Source organism: Mustela putorius, unplaced genomic scaffold (genome assembly GCF_011764305.1).
Source record: "Mustela putorius furo isolate JIRA1106 unplaced genomic scaffold, ASM1176430v1.1 tig00000056_pilon_pilon_pilon, whole genome shotgun sequence".
Taxonomy (NCBI): domain Eukaryota; kingdom Metazoa; phylum Chordata; class Mammalia; order Carnivora; family Mustelidae; genus Mustela; species Mustela putorius.
This window is the reverse complement of record NW_025421263.1, coordinates 8359805-8383950: the sequence shown is the minus strand read 5'-3', so window position 1 is coordinate 8383950 and position 24146 is coordinate 8359805. Positions and strand designations below refer to the sequence as shown.

Below are 24146 nucleotides of genomic sequence, written 5' to 3'. Positions count from 1 at the left end.
AACCGTTAATAGAGTACTGGTTGAATAAATTATGGCAGATCTACACAATAAAGTATTTTGAAGCTATACAAAAATGAGAAATATCTTTAATACTATAAAGTAATTGCCAGGGGTGCCTGGGTGGCTCGGTTGTTAAGCGTCTGCCTTTGGCTCAGGTCATGATCTCAGGGTCCTAGGATCAAATCCTGCATTGTACTGCCTGCTCAGTGGGAAGCCTGCTTCTCCCTCTCCCACTCCCCCTGCTTGTGTTCCCTCTCTCACCATTTCTCTGTCAAATAAATAAATAAAATCTTTTCAAAAAACTTTTAAGAAATAAAGTAATTGCCAGGTGCGTAAGGTGGAAAACATGTTCAGTTTGTTACTGTTTTTCTGAGAAAAGGGAGGATATAAGGATATATTTACTTACAGTTTTTAAAAGTGTAAGGAAAAAGAAAGAACAAGATGGAGATGACAAGAATAAAAGCTAGACTTTTCTAGATATTTCTTATTTTAAGGATCTTACTTTGGAACCATGTAAATATTTTACTTAATTGTGAAATAATTTTATAGTCCCCCCAAAATGAAAAAGAAATGAACCTAAATATGTATTGAATTGTTGGAATAATCTCACAGAGACAATCTGGTTTTTCCCCTCTCTATTTTCCCTTCCCTGCAGCCCCTTTGCCATCAGATTTGTTGACCCTGAGCCCAGAGCAGATGTAAACTGCAACAGTTTGTAAGGCAGAGGGGTAGCCTGCATTTCCGATGATGGGTTAATGGGAGGTCCTTGGCCCAATGTTAAAGTCTCCTTTATTTTCTGTTTATTTTAGTTAAGAATTACCTTTCCTCATTCAGCTTCCTCCTTCCTTTCTCTTCCCAGCACCATGAAAATCACAAGTGGTATAGCTAAATGGGCAGGTTCCTACATTCGATTAGTAGGTTTCAAATTTGAACCACTTGAGCTTGCAAAATGATATATCCAAGGACACTATTAGGAAAATTTTAAAAAGATTTTATTTATTTGTTTGTTTGTTTGTTTGTTTATTTGGGGGGAGAGAGAGAGAGCTTGTGCATGCACAGGGAGAGGGGCGAGGGACAAGCAGACTCCCCGCTGAGCAGGGAGCTGGATGGACATGGGACTCAATCCCAGGATCCTGGGATCAGGACCTGAGCCACAGGCAGATGTTAACTGACTGAACCACCCAGGTGCCCCAGATAGGGGATTTTCTGAGAGAAGCTTTCAGCTAAGGATAGGGAGGCCTTGGCCATAATAACCAGAACTAGTAACTTCAGCAAGAGCAGAAAAGCTTCTGAAACTGCAGAGGGCCTGTATAGAGGACAGGAAGAATGAAGTGCAGATCAGGATCAAAGAAAATAACACCAAAGATCAGTAGCAAAACAAAGATGGACTCTAGCTGCCCACACAAGGGAAACAGAATCAGTTTCTGATTAGAAGGATTGAGTGGTTAAAATAAGAGGTCTTCCTGTATAATACGCTTGTGCGTGTATGTCTATGCTGTCTGGTCCTCACACATCAGGTTCTCTGGAATGTGGGGGGCAAGATGGTTACTTGGGATCTACATGCAAGAGCAGGAAGAGGCAGAAGCGGGACTGGGCAGAGGGAGAAGCTGAACTGTGACAAGGGCTCAACAAAACCCTGTCCCATCTGGCAAAAAACTGGTCCTGCGGCAGACAGAAATGATCGGCCATTGTACTCCCTCCCATCTGGTTTAGTCACTTGACACAGGTTCCCTGGGAAAGGGCTCGACTTCCAACAGAAGAGGCCATTCTGCCGCTAAAGCAGACCCTGAAGAAGCTGCCCGCAGAAGGCTGTGGGCTGACCGCATTTCCTGTAGCGAGGAGGCAAGCCCCTGAAGGGGAAGTGGGTGGTGCATCTCTCTGCCTACCAGGCTACCCAACCTCACCACAGTCAGTCAATAAAGACTGGTTTTATTTTAATTTCTTTCAACAAAGAAAAGGTATTACCTTTTCATACATTCAGTGTTGAATTTGAAATTACCATTACAATTTCTATTCCATAGATTGTCAGGTGGTCAATATTATATTTCTGGACAGGCTGAAATTACCTGCTCATTCATCCATCTATCTCAGAAACATTTTTTAGTGTCTATTGCATGGAAGTCTCTGGAAATTGAAAAGATGAATAAAGATGCTTTCCCCATGAACTCTTGGGAGTTAGATTCTAGTAGGGTGGCAGACAATTAAATAGACAATTAAAACAAATGGTTAGAGTTTAAAAGATAGGTATGAACAATGTGCCATAGACGTTTAAGGGTGGTGAAGAACAAAATACTCAGCTATGTCTGCAGGCATCCTCCTGGAGAGGAGATGTGGACTCTGGCCCTCAGATGACAAGAAATATTTCCACAGGAACATTATAGGAAGAGCGAATTGCATGTGTAGAAGGCTGAGAAGAAAAAAAGAGCATCCCATGTTATGGAAACCCTAAATAAGTTGATATGACCAAGGCACATATTTTAAGTATTGGAATTGGGGCTGGGAAGACAGACAGATATGGATAGAGATACAATCCTTCATTCATTAATGTAACTTTGTATTGTATATTATCTAGCCAGTGTTTCTCAAATGCATTTAATCGTGATTTGTGGTTCTGCTTGTTGTTTTTTGCTTGTTTGTTTACATTAACACCCCTCTGCAGAACATTCTTTGGGAAATGTCGAAGGAAGTCTCGATTGAGCCTGCCAGGTCGTCTGTGACATAAGCCTGCTCTAGATCTAGTACTTGAAAAGGTCTGTTTTGACTTGCTTCTGACAGATTTTTAAATATATATTATTAGATCCTGGGAACATTACAGCTGTATCCATCCGTTCTTAGAGACTGGAATACAGAACTTCATTAGAAGGAACACCCGATCTCCCCATCATAAAGAGTCCTTAGCAACCACTTAGTTTTAGGACACAGACAGAGAGACCAGAGACTGTGGAGACTTTGACTCTTTCTGGGGCAAACTGGGCTGAGGAGGCTGAGGAAGAAAGTCTAGGCGCAGAGAGAAGTCCTTCGCCATGGCATCTGTATCATTTCGAGAGCCAATATCTGCCACAGTAGGAAAACGGATGATCGTGACAGGTAAAGAGTTTTCGCATATGCTTTCACAAGGAAATCTATACTTTCTTTATCCCTCCCCTCTATGATGCTCACATGTGATACTCACATAATGGATGGAAGAATAAAATCATCACATATGTTTCTTTTATATGATACTTCTACTCTTACACACACAGTTTGGGCATCAACACTGCTGCTGTAAACAGATCTGCGACATCCCAGTTTTCACTCTATAAGCTAACTTTCACAAACGAACATTTTTATATCATAAAGCCACTGGGTGGCTCAGTGGGTTAAGCATCTGCCTTCAGCTCAGGTCATGATCCCAGGTCCTCAATCGAGTCCCACATCGAACTCCCTGCTCAGCAGGGAGTCTGTTTCTCCCTCTCACTCTGCTCTCTCTGTTTCTCTCAAATAAATAAAAAGCTAAAAAAAAAGTATACTTTTGATCAAATTTTAATTATTACCAATTTAGTCTTCTTGTATTTTTATAAACTTGAAATATTTGGTTAATAAAAATTTGAGCAAGATGTACATTAAACCTAGTACAGTTATTGGCTTGCATTTTGTTCAACTTGTTTTAAATGATTTGAGTGGTGTGGGGGGATTATAATAATGATTATAATAATGTAATTAAATAGAATATGACTAATTGTGATAAGTCTATAAGAAAAAAATTAAATTTCATCTTATTTCCTTTATAACTTTAAATCATGAGCATATCTTATTTCTTACCTGTCTATAAATTTCCACTTCAATCTTGAGAAACCGGCTCCAACTACTTGCCATCCACTAACTTGTTCGATTCCAGTATAGAGGTATATAAGTACCAGAGTTATTAACCTGTACTCCATGGGAACAGACTTTGTCAACTAGAGGATGGTGCCTTCTTACAATTCCTTTTGCTTTTAGATGAACAGACTCTACTCATTTCCAAATGTCGGCATCTTTCCCTCCCACCCCCTACAGTTAGACTCTTGACACAGTATGAATTCCTTCCTGGAATCCCCCAACTTCCTAAATGATTTTTTTTTTAATTTGCATACATCAAGGTTTGCTCTGTGTGCTGTAAAGTCTATTTTTTTTTAATTTTATTTATTTGAAAGAGAGAGAGACGGAGCTCAATCCCAGGATCCTGAGATCACGACTTGAGCTAAAGGCAGATGCTTAACCACCTAGGTGTCTCCAGGCTGTGAAGTCTAACGACAAATTCATAAAGCCATGTATCCACCATCAGACTAGTTTCACCACTCTAAAAATCTCTTGAACTGCATTTATTCATTTCTTGCTTTTCTCTCCCTGAGATCCTAGCAATCACTGATCTTTTCACTATCTATACTTTTGCCTTTTCCTGAATGTCAGGGAGCCGGAATCATACAGGATCTAGGCTTCTCAGGTTGGCTTATTCCACTGCCAATATGTATTAAGTTTTCTTGAGGTCTTTTCATCACTGGATAGCTCGTTTCTTTTTAGAAATAAATATTCCATCGTATGGATGTCCCACTATTTTTCTTTTCCCCTGTTGAAGGACATCTTGGTGGCCTGTGGTTTTTACAACTCTGCAAAAAAGCCTTTACAAACATTTGGATGCTGACCCTTGTGTGGATATGTTTTCGGATTAATTTGGTAAATACCTAGGACTAGGATTGCCGAATCATAAGACAAGACTATGTTTAGCTTTGTAAGAAACTGCCAAACTGCCTTCCAAAGCAGCTGTACCATTTTGCGTTCCCAGTAGCAAAGGGTGAGCATGGCTGTTGCTTTGACATCCTTGTCAGCATTTGTTTTTGTCTGTTTTGGGGCTGTTGATTTGTTTTGTTTTGTTTTTCACTTTTAGCCATTCTAATAGGTATGTAGTCACATCTCATACGTCTCACTGCTGTTTAAATTCACAACTCCTTAATGACTAATGTTCATATACTTATTTGCCATCTGTGTATCTTCCTTGTTGAGAGGTCTGTTCATAATGTTTGCCTATTTCATAATTATTCTTTTTTGTTTTCTTATTGTTGAGTTTTAAAGTTCTGTCTGTATTTTAGATGCAAGTCCTGTATCAGATAAGTGTTCATAGATTTTTTTTGCCAAACCTGTGGTTTGTCTTTTCATTTCCTTAGCATCGCCTTTTATACAGAGGAAATTTTTAGTTTTAATAAAGCAAAACCAATCAATTTTTTCTTTCATGGATTATGCTTTTGATGTTGTATCTAAAAATTCATCACCAAATCCAAGATCACTTAGATTTTTCTCCTATGTCTTTTCTTGAAAGTTTTACAATTACGTCTTTTCAGTTAGGTAAATGATCCGTTTGGCAGTGATTTTGTATTTCTTAAACTTTTCATTTCCATCAGCCATAAGATTTCCTCTTTTCCTTAAGCCACTTTGCAATAGGTTTTCTGTCACTTTCAACTGTGGTTCTTCATTGATAACTTAAAATTTCTTCTGATTTATATCAGTGTTAGTTTCATGTATTTACATAATTCCACGTTGTCACCTTTGATAGATTTTAGCATATTGACATAGAATAATTAATTTCACATTCTTCCATATTTTATATTTAATTTCCAAATTTTCACCATTATAATAAAGCCACATGAATACTTTTGTATAAATAATTTTTCTCTTTTATTTTCTTATGGTATATTTACAAAGAATGAAATTAGCACGTTAAAGATTAAAAACTCCATTATCCTACTTTTTAAAAGATTTATTTATTTATTTATTTTAGAGAGAGCTAGTGCATGTGAATGGGAGGAGGTGCAGAGGGAGAGACCCTCAAGCAGACTCCCAGCTGAGCATGGAGGCTATGCAGGGCTCGATCTCATGACCAATGGGCTCACGCTCAGAGCCAAAACCAAAAGTCGGAGGCTTTACTGATGCCCCAAAGACTGCATTATTCTGTGCGATAATTCAGGGTGTATTATTTGGTGTATGTTGACTACTTATCTAATTTGACAACTCATCAATTTTTATTTGTCTTCAAATTTTTATATTTTTCTTTTAAAATATATTTTTGAGACTAAATTTTTTCATACTGCTTTGAAATTCAATGTTAACAAACATAACTGAATCTCTACTGAACACTAAAATCTTGGCCAGGAGAGGGTGACTGTCTGGTTCAGTCAGAAAGAGCTTGGTTTCAGTCGACCAAGAGCTGACTCTTGGTTTCAGCTCGGGTCATGATCTCGGGATCTCAATCCTGAGCCCTACACCAGGTGTCATGCTCAGCCAGAGTCTGCTTAAGATTCCCCTCTGCCCCTCCCCCTGCTTTCTCTCTTTCTCTCTCAAATAAATAAATAAATCTTAAAAGAAAGAAAGAAAGAGCAAGTATGGGGCTCTTGATCTCGGGGTTGTGAGTTTGAATACCATGTTAGGTGCAGAGATTACTAAAAAAATAAACTTAAAAAAAAAAAGTAAAAAAAAAAACCTGTCCAGGAGCTTTGGAGGATATAGAAATGAACATGAATAAGATGTTCTTTTTCTTCTAGAAATTTATAATCTGTAGATCTGATTACAACATTATACGTTATCCTGTTATCCTAATTGTTTAATCTGAATATCCACCACAGCATAGTGTGGTATTGAAAGGAGACACAAATCTAACGCCAAAGGCCTTGAGAAATAATGTAAAAGAAGTATAGAAAAGGAGGAAAATTATATCACAATGCACTCCACAAAACTAAATCACACATTTTGTTTTGTTTTTCCTGTTCATTTCTTTTCTTTTTGAATATTGCAATTAGAGCATAAATTACCTCTGACATTATAGGTGGATTTTAGAATGTATTTAGTTTACAGTTAATAAAGGGATAGAGAGTCTTTTAGAAAACCGTCAGAAAGTCCCACTTTTAAAACTTTATTTTTAAAGGTTTTATCTATTTGACACAGGAAGAGAGCACAAGCAGGGCTTGGAACAGCAAGCAGAGGGAGAAGCAGGCTTGTTGCTGAGCAGGGACCCTAATGTTGGGCTCGATCCCAGGACCCTGGAATCATGATCTGAGCCAAAGGCAGATGTTAAATTGACAGCCACCCAGGTGTTCCTCCAACTTTTTTAAAACTTAAAAAAAAAAAAAAAGTTGATATGTAATTGTTAAAAACAGATGATGCCCAAAATGGAGTCACTCACTTCACCAAACTGAGACTTGGTTCAAACAGCACAGGCTCTCTCAGAAATGGATCTTAAACTAGTCCACCAGGAGCTACCTGATCAGCGGTAGTTAGATAACCAGCCTAACAGCTGCCTGTGATCCCCTAAAGGAAAGTAAACCTGCAAAAGCCAATTTTTCCTAGTGTAAATTCCTTGTTCTTGCTTCCTTTGGCCCATAAAGTCTTTCATTTTGTACAGCTCCTTGGAGCATCTCTCTCTATCTGCCAGACCGGAGGCTGCCCAGTTCATGAATTGTTAGGTAAAGCCAATAAGATCTTTAAAATTTACTCAGTTGAATCTTGTTTTTTAACAACACATACTCTATAAAGTACATTAATCTGGTATTCAGCCTGATGACATTTTATAAACTGAACATTGTGTCTATGTGTTTACTTTTTAGATTAAGATAGAGCACATTTTCATCACCCTAAAAATGTCCTTAATGCTCTTTCCCAGTTGGTCCTGCCAAAGTCCAACACGTTCCGCTTTCTGTATTCCATATGTTTTTGATAATTGTGGGTTTAATCTGATAGGGCAAATTAATCATCTGTATTTTTAAAACATTTTATTTGCTGGTTCATTCTACCACAAAGGATTTGCTAGCAATTTGTTAAGTTGTATTACATAGTGAGGCGATTATTTATAGATGTTATTTTTGCATTACAGAGATCTTATTATGAAAGCTAATATCATAAACAAAATTATGAAGAGATTTAAAAAATATTTTAGAGCATGATTGTTTATTTTTAAAACATCTATTTATAAAACAAAAACAAAAAACAAGAATGGCTTATCCAGTTCTAGGTCCTCTGTTTTAAATTTTAAAAATAACATTTATTTTAAAATACATTCTTTTTAATTGAAGGTGACACAAATGAATGGAAATATAATCCATGCTTGTGGATTGGAAGAACAAATATTGTTCAGATGTCCATACACACAGCAAGCTATAGATTTAATACAATCTCTTTCAAAGTATCACCAGCATTTTTCACAGAACTAGAATAGATAATCCTAAAATGTGTATGGAACCACAAAAGACCCTGAATAGCCAAAGCAATCTTGAAAATGACGGACTAAACTAGAGGTATGACAATCCTAGATTTCAACATGTACTATAAAGCCTTAGTAATCAAAACAGTATGGTACTGACATAAAAATAGACAACACAGTTCAATGGAACAGAATAGAGAGTCCAGAAATCAACCCATGATTATATAGTCAAATCATCTTTGACAAAAGAGGCAAGAACTTGCAGTGGGAAAAGGACAGGACTCTTCAACAAATGGTGTTGGGACAAATGAACAGCCACATGCAAAACAATGAAACTGGACACCTTTTATCACCACACACAAAATGTATTAAAGACCTGGAATCATAAAAATCCTAGAAGACAGCACAGGCAGTAATTTCTCTGACATCAGTTATAGCAACATTTTTCTAGTTGTGCCTCCAAGGCAAGAGAAACGAAAGCAAAACAACAACAACAACTATGGAACTACATCAAAATAAAAAACTTCTGCACAGCAAAGGAAACAACAAAACTAAAAGACAACCTATGGAACAGGAGAAGATATTTGCAAATGACATAGCCAAAAGAGGAGTATCCAAAATATATAAAGAATGTATACAACTCAGGGCGCCTGGGTGGCTCAGTGGGTTAAAGCCTCTGCCTTAGGCTCGGGTCATGATCTCAGGGTCCTGGGATCGAGCCCCGCATCGGGCTCTCTGCTCAGTGGGGAGCCTGCTTCCCTCCTTCTCTCTCTGCCTGCCTCTCTGCCTACTTGTGATATCTCTGTGTCAAATAAATAAGTAAAATCTTTAAAAAAAAAAAAAGAATGTATACAACTCAACACCAAAATAAATAAAATAATAATCCAATTAAAAGTGGGCAGAAGACATGAACAGACATTTCTCCAAAGAAGACATCCAGATAGATGGCCAACAGACACATGAAAAAATGCTCAGCCTCACTAATGATGGGGGAAATGCAGATCAAAACTACAATACAAAACTGGTGGGAAATGTACCAACAATGCATGAGGATTTCCACAAGTGCAGCCACTGTGGAAAACAGTATGGGAACTCCTCAAAAAATTATAAATGGACTACCCTATAATTCCATAATCACACTACAGTTTGCCCAAAGAACACAAAAACACTAATCCAAAATGATATATGCAGCCCTATGTTTATTGCAGCATTATTTACTATAGTCAAGTTATGGAAGCAGCCCAAGCGGTGTCCATCAATAAATGGATGGATAAAGAAGATGTAGTATCAGGTCATCTGGATGGCTCAGTCAGTTAAGCATCTGCTTTCAGCTCAGGTGATGATACGGGGGTCCTGAGATCAAGACCCGCATTGGACTCCTTGCTCAGTGGGGAGCCTGCTTCTCCCTTTCCCTCTGTCCACCATTCCCCCAGCTTGTGTTCTCTCTCTCTGTCAGATAAATAGATAAAATCTTTTTTAAAAGATGGTATGTGTGTGTGTGTGTGTGTGTATATAATATATATATATATGTTTCTTATGACATATATATGTCATAAGAAAGAAAAAGCTTGCCATCTGCAATACCATGGATGGATCTAGAGAGTATTAATGCTAAGCAAAATAAATCAGTCAGAGAAAGACAAATACCATATGATTTCACTCATATGTGGAATTTTTAAAAAAAGAGCAAAAAAGACAAACCAAAAAACACACTGATGGTTACCAGAGGGGAGGTTCGTGGGGGGAGGGGTGAGATAGGTGAAGGGGATTAAGAGTCCACATATCACAATGAGCACTGAGTAATGTATGGAGTTATTGAGTAACTATTTTGTACACCTGAAACTAAAATAACACCATGTGTTAACTATACTGGAATTAAATTTAAAAAAAGAAAAAAGAAATACATTCTTTCATTCAGACTTTTTCATAATTCCCACTTGCTCCAAATTATAGAAAGGGATAGAATAATTAATATGGGATGTTAAATTAAAAAGGCAGCATGAAAGATGATCTCATTTAACCTCTCATTTTTCAGAAATACTGAGGATCAGAGAGCCAAGTGGTTTACTGAAGGTCACACAGCCTTGATCAGAAGGTGGAAGCCTGCACTTGCCACCATTTACATGACATATTTATGTGCACTATATCCAGATTAGAATAAAAAATTAATGTATATAGTCGGTCATCATTTACCTACTAGAAAATCTGCTAGTGTAAACGAGGAATATTATAAAATCCTACCATACAAAGGAGTGATCACAGCAAGGGATTTCTGCTAGAAATACATTAGAATTGGAAATACTCTCAAGGAAATGGCCAAAACCCAGTATGATGAATGAAACTATAAGTGGTAGGAGAAGTACATAAATGTGTATGTAATTTTGAAAAGCACTGCTCCATTAGCTTGGGTTTCAGACCCATTTATTCATCTCATTTTTTGCCCTGTGAAACTGTCACACTAATAGTTATGTCTCAAATTCAATTACTTTAAAAATAGAAAATGACTTCACACTGAACTGCCAGTGGTTTCCTATTTGAAGAAAGAATAAAACTGTCCTACTGCAAATTCAGCTGATGTCTCATCACTATCATTCATGATGCAAATATTTTACATTTTTAAAAAGTAATTCATGACAAAAGCTGATGCATTTTAATGGCGCTAACACATTTGGTTGACTAATCTGCATTTTATTCTGTAGACATAGCATGTGATTTGCCTGAATCAAAATTTATCTACAAGGGACAGCAGTTAAAATCAATCTTACCTAAACTCGTTGGTCATCTGCATCATCGCCAATGTGATTTGTAAGAAAAAACAAAACCATCAGTTGCTGCTATCACTTTGAAAAGCAGGACAAGTTTTGTCCTATACTCTGTTTGTTTTGTTTTGTTTTGTTTTAAACAAAAACACTTTTATTAAATGAGCTAAGATGGGAAGGAGAAGCATCTATTTGTCTTTCTGGACCTTCATTTAATTTTCTAAAGTTGATCCTTTGTGTAGGTGACATTAATATCACTTCTTTAAATCAGGGACAAGTGCTCAGGATGGAGCAAAAAAATTTTTTTGTTTTGATGGAACAGGGTTTGAAAAAAATGGGTTTTTCTCTCAAAGCTTAGCTGAGTGTTTACTCTGAGCTGGGCGCTAGGCTACCTCCTAGGAAAGAGAGAAACATGATCATCCCACACCAAGAAGCAAGGACTGTAGGAAACTCAGGCGTCAGTCTTGGCTTTTCTCAAACTTAACTGTTCTTTTTTCAAAAGATTTTATTTGTTTATTTGAGAGACAGCAGTGAGAGAGAGCATGCAAGTGGGGGGCAGGAACAGAGTCCGAGGGAGAAGGACAAGCAGATTCTGCACTGAGCGTGGATGACGTGGGGCTTGATCCCGGGACCCTGAGATCACGACCTGAGCCAAAACCAAGAGTGGGCGCTCAACTGACTGAGGTACCCAGGCGCTCCTCAGCCTTTCTAACTTCTGTTTTCTCATCTGTAGTTTGGGAATAATAGTACCTCTTTCATAAGGTTTGCTACGAGTTCATGAAAAGAAAGTGGTCTGCATAGAATACAAATAACTTTTTGAACTTTTTAAAAGACGCTATTAAAAAATAAAAAGAAGCTATTTTTTTTTTCTTGAGAAGGGGATTAGCTAGAGGATAGATATACTGAGGAGAGGACACAAAAATCGTTTTCAAATCCTTTTTTTCCCCCCCACAACAAGCAAGCCAAGTTTGAAGCCATTAGCAGGTTTGTAATGGGTATAAAGAGAAATAATTGAAGATTATATAAGTCAGTGGCTTTTCATTTTTAATGTACACAGGAATCACCCAGAGTCTTGTCAAAGTGCAGATTCTGACTCCAAAGTTCTGGGTGGGGCATTTCTATCCAGCTCTCAGGTGAGGCCCATGCTGCTGGTTCAGGGACCCCACTTTGAGTAGTAGGGGTCTAAACATTTCTGGCTTCCGTTATACCCTGAACAATGTATTTACCACTCTGTGCCTCAGTTATACCATCTGTAAAAGGGCAATAATAATATCTACTTCACAGGGTTGCTGAGAGTTTAAAGTGAGTTAGCACACATCAAAGACTTAGTGCCTAGAATGTGGTAAGCTCCATACCTGTGTCACTGTTGTCGACTGATACAGATCACTAGCAATACAACAAAACTGCCGGCTTCTGGGCCCAGAAGATGAAGTTATTTGTGAGGCTAATAATCAGAGCCCTCACAAAACACATTTTTTAACCTGCTAACTATTGGCCTTTGGATTTTCCTATAAATCTCCCATCCAAGTACTAACCAGGCCCGACCCTGCTTGGCTTCTGAGAGCAGACAAGATCGTGTGCGTTCAGGGTGGTATGGCCATAGATGGATTTTCCTATAAATCGAATCTAAACCATACTAAAAATACAAGTTCCATTAAGAAGATTTTATAGTGGAATGGCAGATTTTGGAATATGACATGCAAGCCCCATTTATTTATGTAATCTTAGTTGGTGAAAACTAGATGTCATTCTATAGGGAGAGTAGAAAGATCTCCTTAGGGTGTTCTGGGCAGGACGTCTTTTCCACCGGCACCCACCTTTGCTTGTTCAGCTGGAGTCCATTTCTCTTTCCTTCCTCCCTCTCCTGCGGGGGAGGGGGCGGTAGTGCATGATGACATCCAGCGGGAAGCACTTTCCCTGGGCACCTGCTGTGTACGATCCTAGTCCATTTCATTCACAGCAAGCGATAAAGGATAAAGTGCCTCACTGTCTTGCTAACCCCAGTTGCCAGCAATTATCTCAGAAAAGGTAGAACCTTTCAAAGCACCAATTAAAAGGCCCCTTGGACCACAAACATCATCTTTTAGAAAAATACACTCTAGGGGAAAGTCTGAGGCAGATAGAAGATTGTCCACACCTTTTAAAAACAGAACTGAAAGAGACCTTAAAGCATTTATTTGGTCGAATCGTTGACTTGGGGCAGCACTTTCTAAAATAAAGGAAATCACTCTGGAAAACTACACAATTGCGGGATTATGTACACAGAATTACAGAATTACTGGACAGGGTCCACAGTCAGGGATGGATACTCAATTTCCTGGCACTTAACTTTCTCACATCTTAACTAGACACAACTGAGAATATAAAATGTTGAGCAAGTGACTCCAACATAAGGTAGCTTCAAAGACAACTTCTACCAGAATGGGTTTTCCTGTTGTCTCTTCATCAAAATGGATCACAAGGGATCATTTGAGGGGAAGAAATGAGCAGACTGACGGCTTTTGTTCTGTATTAGGTGTTGAACTAGACAGACCTCACAGGGAGGACCAGTACTTCATTGCCAAGCAGAGTCTGAGCAGGGCAGAGTTTCTCTGATGGGAGCTGGAACAGCCTCAGGAAATCTGGTAGAGGAAAGGGGAGACCCAGTTTCTTTCTAAGCCTCATTCTTGACAGGTATGTGAATTGCCTTGGGAATGGAGGTTGGGGGCGTGAGGGCACAGCTAGGAACCCCGAGGGGTCAGATAATGCAGTACCTCCCAAGTGCAAGAAACAATGATCAAAACTCACAAACACATAATTAGGAGAAGGAGGCGACTACTAAGGGAAAAAGAGACGCAGGGTGCCATGAAGTGTGAGTCAGCCCGTTTCTGGGTTCTTTGTCCCATTCTGTGCCAGCAATACTAAGATCTCCCTGAAGGGGACTCCGAGCTAACCACAATCCCAAATGCAGGGCACTGATTCTTAAAATGTCATAAGCTTAAGGAGCACTTACAGAAACTGTTAAGAATGCAGAATACCCCAAATCTGGAGTTTTCCTGGGGCCTTGCACATGACACAAATATACTAAGGCTTCGTGATCCAGGTGGTCCACGCGACTGGGGAAGGCAGAGACTCTCGGGTGCTCGAACTGTTCTGTGTTCTGCTCCTGGAAGCTCACATATGCTCCAATCCTATTACTCTATAAGCTCGAACTTGTCTTTCGTCAGAAAAAGATCAGAAGTCTCAGCTCACAATGACTGATTTTTTAAAGTAGTTTAAAAGCCCACAATGAAAAGAATAAAAGAATGGAACATTTGTGTAATTTAAATCAGCGTGCCTTATATCATTCTGTAAATGATGATAAAAAACCAAAATATATGTTTTCCAGCCCAGTGAATTCTGGCACTGATGACAGATAATCAAGAATCTAAGTATTCAAAACTCATGCAAACAAAGCGATCTGAAGTTAAGGGAAAACTGGCGAATAAATGCTGATAGCCATTGGGTTACATAAATTCTTTGTTCACAGCAAGGAAATAATACCTCCCACATCTCTTTATTTTAGGGATTTCCAGACTCTTTCAAACTTCAGTCTACAAGCTAAACAGCTCTCACCACCCTCTTTTTCACAAAATGGAAACAGATCAAAGTACACAGGCTAGTCACGTGGGTTAAGTACATATTTTTTTAAAAAACCCAAAAAACAAAAAGCCAAACATATGATTCTACAGTCCTAGGAACTGATGTGGGAAATCACGCATTCCCTTTCCTGAGGACTGTGTCAGTACTCGGGACACAGGATCCAGCGTTAACCCACGTCCCTTCCTCCACCACTGCCCCTCACAGACTGTGCACGCGTGCGTGGGTACACACCAGCTCACACACGTGCCCTAGACATGAGGAAATGCCCTGCAGATCCCTCTCGTCTGCAGGGATTAAACAAAATAACAAAAACAAACACAACAACAACAACAACAACAAAAAAAAAAACACAACAAAAAACCCCCTATCTCTTCTGGTCTCGGGGATCATCCCCCCCCTCAAACCAAGTGTCTTAGATTTCCTTGACATGGGCCCCAAAATTAAAGGATTGCTCATGACTGACCTCGGCATATAATTACCCAGAAGATAAGGATTGAAATGAACTTGTAATAAATCCCCAGTCCTGTGATCATTCTCTCTCTGCTTCTGGGGGAGGAGAGGTCCGATGGAAACACTGTCTGTAGGTATAGATGGTTCTGGGTGGACTATAAGGTAGGAAGCTATTTACATTAGTCTATATTTTGGTCAAGAACCTCATTAGTCATGGTCTGATCAATCATTTCCTGCTGCTACTCACCCAGAACACCGTGAGGCATAAACAGCAGTTTGGAGAAGCCACTCACTCACCGTCATTGTGGGAAATCGAAAGCCGTGGTGATTTGGGGTTTGAGGATTGTGGTCATCCACGAACAGCAGCCTGATGTGGCTTTCTCCAGTCGGCAGTCCCAATTTTATTTTATTATTATTTTTAAAGATTTCATTTATTTATTTGACAGACAGAGATCACAAGTAGGCAGAGAGGCAGTCAGAGAGAGAGGGGGAAGCAGGCTCCCCGCTGAGCAGAGAGCCTGATGTGGGGCTCGATCCCAGGACCCTGGGATCATGACCTGAGCCGAAGGCAGAGGCCCTAACCCACTGAGCCACCCAGGTGCCTTGGCAGTCCCAATTTTAATGTGACTTTGGAAAACTGTGGTATTTATTTGCAACATCAGCCTTTATTTCAAATCAGACCGTCTCAAACATTATCTTCAAATTTCGATGGGCGTTTGTCTGTCCATTTTTGTGCGATGATGTAACAAACAGACAAAAACTGTAGTAAACGTTTACCTCACCACTATGAATCACCTAAAATAATGACAGAGTGCTTCAGCTTCAAATGTTTTGAAGTTGAAAACATACATTTGAAGCGGAGATGGTGCCCAAAGGAAAATGATGTATTGTACAAAAAGTCAGAACCATCTATTAAAGCAGAAAGTTCAACAGAGAGTGGGATAGTGTCACCCCACAGACGAATGGAAAGGAAATGCCAACCCACCCTCCCTGGCCCAAAGCCGAGCCTCTAAGGTCAGGGGTACTTCAGTTTCCTGCCTCACACCTTTTTACGTCTCAGCTAGTCACAACAGAGTAGATAAACGATTTTTAAAAGATTTTACTTATTTAGGAACACCCGGATGACTCAGTCAGTTAAGCGTCTGCCTTCAGCTCAGGTCATGATCCTAGGGTCCGGCGACCAAGTCTCCGGTTGGGCTGCCTGCTCAGAGGGGAGTCTGCTTCTCCCTCTCCCTCTGCCTGCTGCTTTGCCAGCTTGTGCGCTCTCCCTCTCTTTTTCTGGTAAATAATAAATTTTTAATCTAATCATTATAACTTATAATTATTTATAATAATAAATAATATTAAAAATAATATTAATTTATTATAAAATTGATTGACTTATCAGAGAAGAGAACAGAAGCAGGGGGAGTGGCAGGCAGAGGGAGAGGGAGAAGGAGGCTCCCTGCTGCGCAGAGAACCTGATGTGGGACTCAATCCCAAGACCCTGGGATCATGACCTCAGATCATCTACTGTATCCTAACTTCACCAAATGACTGATAGACCTTTAACCTCTGTGTCTACTCCCCACCTCCACTCCCCAGTCTCTATTTTTTTCTCTTCTACAGTTACAGAGACAAAGAAAAATGAGGAGCAAAACAAGCTGCGTATAGATAATCACAAACCCTAGTTGGTCTCTGTTTATATATTTTTTTAAGCAGCTACCAAAGGATATTTAGGGAATCTTGATTAGAGCTTTGAAATTCAGCTCCAGTACAGAGCTGATTTACTGTCTGCCTCTCTCCAACCAGCAAATCCAACAGGCCAGATGGCTGTTACCACCTCCTTGTAGATTTCCTTTACCTTTCCTCTGGCTTTTGTTTCTCCTGCCGCCCAGGTTGAGACCTCCTTTTTCCAGCTACACCAGCATTCTGTCCTAGCACGGCCCATTGTTCCAACTTACCCCAGGGGAAGGGTTTCCTGGTACATTGAAATTTCAGTGCTAAAACTCTGACCCTTAGTTGCTGCCCTGGCCAGGCCAATCTCCCCAGTCAGAATAGATCCACCTCAAGGTGGGGTAGAACGCATTATTGGAATTCTGCACAGTGCAAGTAGGAAAAGTGTTCATGATGTCAGGGTTCTATGTAAGAGTTCCCTCATATACAGGCCTTTACTAACTTCCTCTCCTGCAATCAGAATAAGATGAAAAGGTTCAGGCTGTTTCCCCAGGGATCCCTAGGTAGATGTCCAGTGGTGACCAGACTACTACTAGATAATCAGTCTGAATTACTTTCCGGAGCTGGTGGGTGGACTGATTATGTGTGGAGGTATATCACAGTCTTTCTTGTGATGCTATTTGGGCAGTTCCAGCTAGGGGACTGGGACCTCTGGGACCCACTGTCTTTCTGGTTCCAGCTTCAAAGGATATTGAGATAGTCTTAGAATTCAGGGCAGCCCAGCAGACCACCTTCTCAAAAAATCTGCAGAGGGACACCTGGGTGGCTCAGTGGGTTAAGCCTCTGCTTTTGGCTCAGGTCATGATCCCAGAGTCCTGGGATCGAGCCCCACATTGGGCTTTCTGCTCGCCAGGGAGCCAACTTCCCCCACCCCACACACTCTCTCTCTGCCTGCCTCTCTGCCTACTTGTGGTCTCTGTCAAATAAAATCTTTTTTAAAAAATCTGCAGAAGGAAGGGGTGCATGAACTGATTAACAAAGCCTTGAGAAATGTGCAGTCTAGGTATTTTCCTTACACATTTGACCGATTATTCTCCTACCCAAAGAGTCATTCTGGATATCAATTTATTCCTAAACTGGGCCAGTAATTATCTCAGCATAAAAGGACAAGGCAGAGAGAACACACTGCTGTTCACTCTTTTAGTTCTTTAGTTCTTTGCCTGGAGAAGATATGCATGGGTGGAAAGGAGAGGAGTCCTCCACAATATTTTCTTTCTTTCATCGAAAATTTCTCTCATGCTACTTTCTCAATGATTTCTATGACTTGTTCGCCAATACAGCACTGCTAAGAGCAACATCGAGAAACAGATTTCAGACAGACCTTCCACCTGCTCCCTCCAATCCATACCCCATTCGCCCAGCCCTCTACTCCCTTGCACTCCCTACAGAGCTTTCCCGAGTGGTGGTTACTTACGTTCAGGCTCCTTTGGATTTGCTTTCTAGTAGGAATGGAAACATAAAGGTATTGCAGAGGCATAGTGGGAAGCAATGTCAGGGAATCATCCAAGTTCAAAGGGAATGGATTTTAACCCCTCCTGGTTCCAGGGGCCAAGCTGCTGCTCACCCAGGGTCTCCTCATGGGGGGCAGGCTGCTGTTAGAAACGAGAAATTGAGAGCACAATAGGACTCTCCACTTTAGCCTTTTTAAACTGACACACAGGCGTGAAGTAGGCAGGCTACAGCCACAAGGGGCTACCAGAGAAAAGGTAGGAACATAGAAAAGATGACAATCTAGAAAGCCTCCCTAAGAGAAAAGGAACAAAATTTTAAAAAAAGAATTCCCTCCCCCTTTTTTTTAACTAGAAAATTGGAAACTAGGAGGAAAAAATCTGTAATTCTTAAATTGTTGCATTTTTTCCACAATAATAATTAATATGAAAAAGTAACACCTGATGGAACAAAGGTAAAGTAATTGTGAAATTTGTGAACCCTGCAATACTAATTGGGCTAAAGAGAGTGCTGTTAACTGGTCCATGACTATTGCTTTAATTTCTTCATCTGCTGTATGAAATAGTGTTTGAAGAGAGGAGAAAACTATGAGGCTTTTTTTAATATGAACATATTTATCTCATAACGGTCTGATTAATGGAGAGTGGTGGTGATGTTGGAAATCTGCTTTACATTCCATTTCTTTTAGGTGGACAGCAGAAAACTTTAAGAGATTCCCATACCCAGATTTCACATCTTTGACTGTATACTCACATTTTTTAAAATTACAATTTCTAATTTTTAAAATTTGTGTGTTGATCTTCATTGATCTGTCCAAGTCCTGCATCAGAGCTACATTTTCCGTGACTACCTCTCACTAATCACGCCCTTCTCTGAATTTTTTTTCAATGAAAGGTAGCATTACCCAGGTTTGCTCTAGTTGTTCAGCATGTAAGACTATTTTATATTATATTTATTTATATTATAAGATCATTGAGGGCCAGGCCAAGCCTTATCCTTTTGCCTCCTCTGTCTCCTCCTCCTCTGTCAGCATAACACTGTATATGTAGTACACACTTAATATAACTTTGAAACGGCTATAATCATTAATCAGTCTAATTGCACAAAATTCTAGGTTTTTATCTTTGGTCAACATTTTAATAAATGGTATTCATATTTATATACAAACTACAACGCAAAGCATTATAAAAAGCTGAATTTCTTTGTTCCAGCTCTCTTCTTCTAATAGGATAGACTGTTTCTCTTCCCTTTGGGTCTAGTAAAACTTGAAAATTGTGAATTACGGCATTTGCAAAGGCATTAAGACAGATACCCAGAAGTCACACCAGTGTTCTTGCCTTTTGCTTTACAAAAACAGCTAAGGGATATTGAAAATTTTAATTTCTAAATACTCTACTACACTTGAAAAAAAATCTTAATAAACCAAAAATTATTAGCTGTATTTTCAAAGCTGAATTATTCCTGTAATAACGTAATACTATTTCAACATGTGTTCATACTCAGCTTAGACGTTCACACCCAACCGTTTTGCATGAGACACTGTATTTTTCCCTTTCTTCAACAAGGGAATCTTTGTATAACATACATATCCCACATTTATTCATTTCTTCCACAGATTTTTTTTAAAAAAGGTTTTTGTTTATTTGAGAGAGAGAAAGGGAGAGAAAGAATCTCAAGCAGACACTCTGCTGAGTGCAGAGTCCAACCTGGGGCTTAATCCCAGGACCCTGAGATCACAACTGGAGGCCAAAATAAAGAGTCAGACACCCAACCAACTAAGCCACCCAGGTGCCCCTCCCCCACAGATAGTTATTGCATGCCTGGACCCAAGCATTCCCTGCATTTGGATATTGGATGAAAAGAAGGGAAAGATACCGAAGGGAAAATAAATCTGGGACTTCCCAATTTTGTTAGTTTAGAGTCAATTAACATCTAACAATATTGTTAAATTATTTACATTCTTGTAGGGCTGGAAGTCCCCAGACTGATTTTCCCATAATTCAGTAAATATACAGTTTTATTACCATCAATGTGGTGACGATACATGAAAAAAACTGTGTTTCACATAAAAATTTAGGAGAGCCTATGGAAAGGTAGATGTAGATGATGAAATACCCACCTTATACATCTGAAAAGACAATATAGAAAAAAAGCATAAAACAAGGAATTAGACTGTTGGTTGATACGCTGATGGCACATCATGGTAACATAGTGTGTGTGTATGTAAATGTGTTTCAGCAGAAACAGATCCATCAAGGGGAAGGGCCACTTGGGTCACATACTAAAACATGAATGGTTTAATCCAAGAGTGCTTTTTTCACTTTTGTTTTGAATTTTGGTAAAATAAACAAACATAAAATGGTCAATCTAAGACTTTACAGCGTAAAATAGTAAATACCTAAAAACATACAACTCTGTTTCATTAAGTACATTTACACTGTTGTACAACATCACCACCATCCATCTCCTGAAGTTTTTCATCTTGCAAAATGGAAACTCTGTACCCATTTACCACTAACTCTCCATCTCCCCCTCCCCAACCCTTGTCAACCACCATTTTACTATTTGTCTTGATGAATTTGGCTGCTTTGGTAATCTCATAAGTGGAATTATACAATATTTGTCATTTTGCAACTCGTTTGTTTCACTTAGCCTAATGTCCTCATGGTTAATTCATGTTGCAGCTTGTGTCACGATATCCTTCCTTTTTAAGGCTGAATAATATGACATTGTATGTTCTTATGGACTGAACTGTCCCCACATCCCACTCCCAAATTCGTAAGTGAAACCCCAGTCCCCAGGATGACCATATTTGGAGTCAGGTCCTTTATAGAGATAATTAAGGTTAAATAAGGTCATAGTTCTAATCCCATACAACTGGTGTTCCCCTAAGAAGAGGAAGGGACACCAGAGGGCTTTCTCTGTGTTTGCTCAGAAGAAAGGCACACGAGAACACAGAAGGGGGCCAACTACAAACCAAGGAGAGAGGTCTTACCAGAAACTGATCCTGAAGTTACCTGGTTTTGTACTTCCAGCCTCCAGAATTGTGGGAAAATAAATTTGGTTTAGGCCAACCAGTCTGCAGAATTTTGTTATGGTGGTCCCAGCAGACTAATATAGTACCTTTAAAAAAAAATGTATTTATTTTCGAGAGAGTGAGACAGTGCAGTGGGGAGGGGCAGAGGGAGAGGAAGAGAGATAATCCTCTAGCAGACTTCATGCTGAGCATACAGTCCAATGACGGACTCGATCCAGGACCCTGAGATCATGACTTGAGCTGAAATCAAGAGTCAGAACACTTAACTGACTGAGCCCCCCAGGTGCCCCATATCCCATTTTTAAAATCCATCCATCCATCAGTAGATGCTTGGGTCGCTTCACCTATTGGCTACTATCAATAATGCTATGAACGTGAGTGTACGAAGACCTGTTCCAGTTCCTGGTTTCACTTCTTTTGGGAATATATGCATAATATATATGGTAATGCTATGTTTGATTTTTTGGAGCGATCATCCCATCCTTTTCTACAGCAGCTATGCTGTTACACTCCCACCAGCAATGTGCAAGGGCTCCAACTGCCCTGTGTCTCCTACTTTAAAAACATATAAATATGATATTTTGGTGACTGTGAGGAACCTATGATTACGGAACCTATGATTACTCAGTAATAACTATAGACTTGGGACTACTGACCACCTATTCAAATGTGTAAAATGAATTTGCTTTCCTATAAGCCGTGATGCAACAGTACGTGTTACCGCTTTTGAGGGGGAGATTCAAAATAAATAGGACTATTTCATGCCATTTTGTATTGGCATTACTAGCAAAATTATCTCAAAATTCTGTGATGTTAGGTTGGTCAGGGTTAAAAGAAAAAGTCACCTCCCCTGCCCCCTCATGAGGGTCATCTGAAACATATTTTCTAATCTTTCTTCTCTGGGTAGTCTAAAGGTGCCTGACCAGATATCCCTCAGAGACCACCCCTTGAACTGAATTATGGCATTTGTGATCTTGATGTTATTTGCTTTCAGCTCCACATTTTACATAACCATGTAACTCATAAATAGAGTTTAGGAATAAGTTTCTTCACATAGCCTGTAAGCTCTACATTCTGCACTAAACAGGAGATTTTAAAAAAATCTTTATCACTATTTTCAATTTTTACAGATTTACGGGGCCACTTGAGGAACAATTTCCATACACATAAAAACAATTCAAAGAAAATTGCAAAGAAACAGATTTTGTAGTAACGTTTTTAGTACGGTTCATATCAATGCTAAGTACCTCAACTTATTCAGGATTATGATTAAAGCTTTTAATTTTTCTATATTATTCTTAAACTGTCTCTTGCACACATCAAAGGATAGGGATATATATGTCAAATAAATCTGTAAAAGTATCCTAAATGTTTCCTAGGAATTATTTACAGTGATTGCAGCATTTTTGCTTTTCTGGCTACAAGGCAGACTGAGGTAAAACTGGCAAGTGAAAGTCAATATTAAACTAGTACGTCCCCTGGACATTGTACTTCAGTTTTAAGCTTTGATGTTTAATAATTGATTGAGGGAGGACAGCAGGAGTGAGCTCTGTTTTGTTCAACAGTTTTCTCAGTGATTTGAATAGAAAGAAGGCATGCCATTAGGTTTACAGAAGGCATAAACCTGGGAGACAAAGAGAAAGAAAGAGAGAGAGAATTAAACCAGAGGACCATTTGGATAGTAAAAGATAGTATTTTAGAATTGGCGGCTGAAACTAACAAGATCACAATTTAACAGGAATAAATATGAACCTTGCACTTAGGGTTAAAAATCAACAATACAAGTGAAGAATAGCTAACGTGTTACGTAATCACTTGGTGTGGAGGTTGTGGCTGATGGGGATTCAAGATGAGCCCAACTCAGGTCAGGTAAGTGGCATTATTTTTGGTGATGAGTGGTACATTTTAAAGAAGAGATTAATATATTAAGGAGCATCAAGAGACAGAATGGTGAAGAGTCTGAAAATCATATTACATGAAGAATACCCAAAAGACATGAGGAACTTGATTTGCATAAGAAGCTAGGGCGAGCCTTTCCTCTATCTGACAGGCTGCCCAATAAGAGATTATTAAATAAGATTCAGAATTTAGATGACTGCTACAGGAAGCCAGATTTCAGTTCGGTATATGGAAGAATAATTAGACCTGTCCAAAAATAGAATGTACTCTGTGGCTGGAAATATTCTGATGGTTGGATGACCACCAGGCTCAGGAAGGAATCCAACCTAGGGTACAAGGTTGTACCTGCTGACCTCTAGACGCTGCACCAATCCAAAGCCATCTACCCCTCACCTCCACCCCTGCCGCCAGATTCTGCTGCAAACATGTACCCCTTTGCCAATACTGTGAATGCAATAACGGGATTTAGGGCCGTATTAATGTGATTTCCAAAACCAACTGGCAACCCAAGCTGATTAATATATCCACTAACACCACACGACATTATTTATTTTAGCACAGGAATTATGCCCTTGATGTCTACTGCCGAAGCCACCAGAAATCACAACTGGTAGCACTTAGTGACCCATTCTTAGAGACTCTGAGTAGCAGATGAAACATGGAAATATTTGAAGATGAAATTGTCTTTCTCCCTCACCATAAGAGTAGCAGCTTGGTCTCTTTTCTTGAATATATGAGTTAAATTTCAGAGGCCATAATTAAATGCTTTTAAGAATCAAAACACCGACATTATTAGTCATTAGTTAGCACACTAATTAATATATGTTAGAAGTTACTTAGCACTTTTGCTCCCTCGGAAACAACAGCAGTAGCATGAGGCCATGGCTTTCAAAATTTTGTATGCAACAAAAGCACCTGGAGGGATCATTCAGACTCAGATTGTTAGCACTGCCCCCTACCCCCACTCCATCCTCATGGTTTCTGTTTCAGGACCTGAGACTTTGCAATTTTA

The 24146-nt window shown here is 39.4% G+C and overlaps 1 protein-coding gene across 2 annotated transcripts in view; it reads left to right on the top strand.

The window, feature by feature from the left end:
* Nucleotides 1-2868: 2868 nt before the first annotated feature.
* The window catches only part of CUNH4orf45 (chromosome unknown C4orf45 homolog), a 98179-nt gene continuing 76901 nt past the window's right edge, over nucleotides 2869-24146 (top strand). The window contains exon 1 of one of the 2 annotated variants that reach the window (XM_004777322.3): nucleotides 2869-3087. In XM_004777322.3, coding sequence (XP_004777379.1) covers nucleotides 3024-3087 — 64 coding nt within the window. In that variant the 5' untranslated portion in view covers nucleotides 2869-3023. The remainder of the gene's footprint in view (nucleotides 3088-24146) is intronic. The other variant, XM_013048286.2, reaches the window with a different exon arrangement.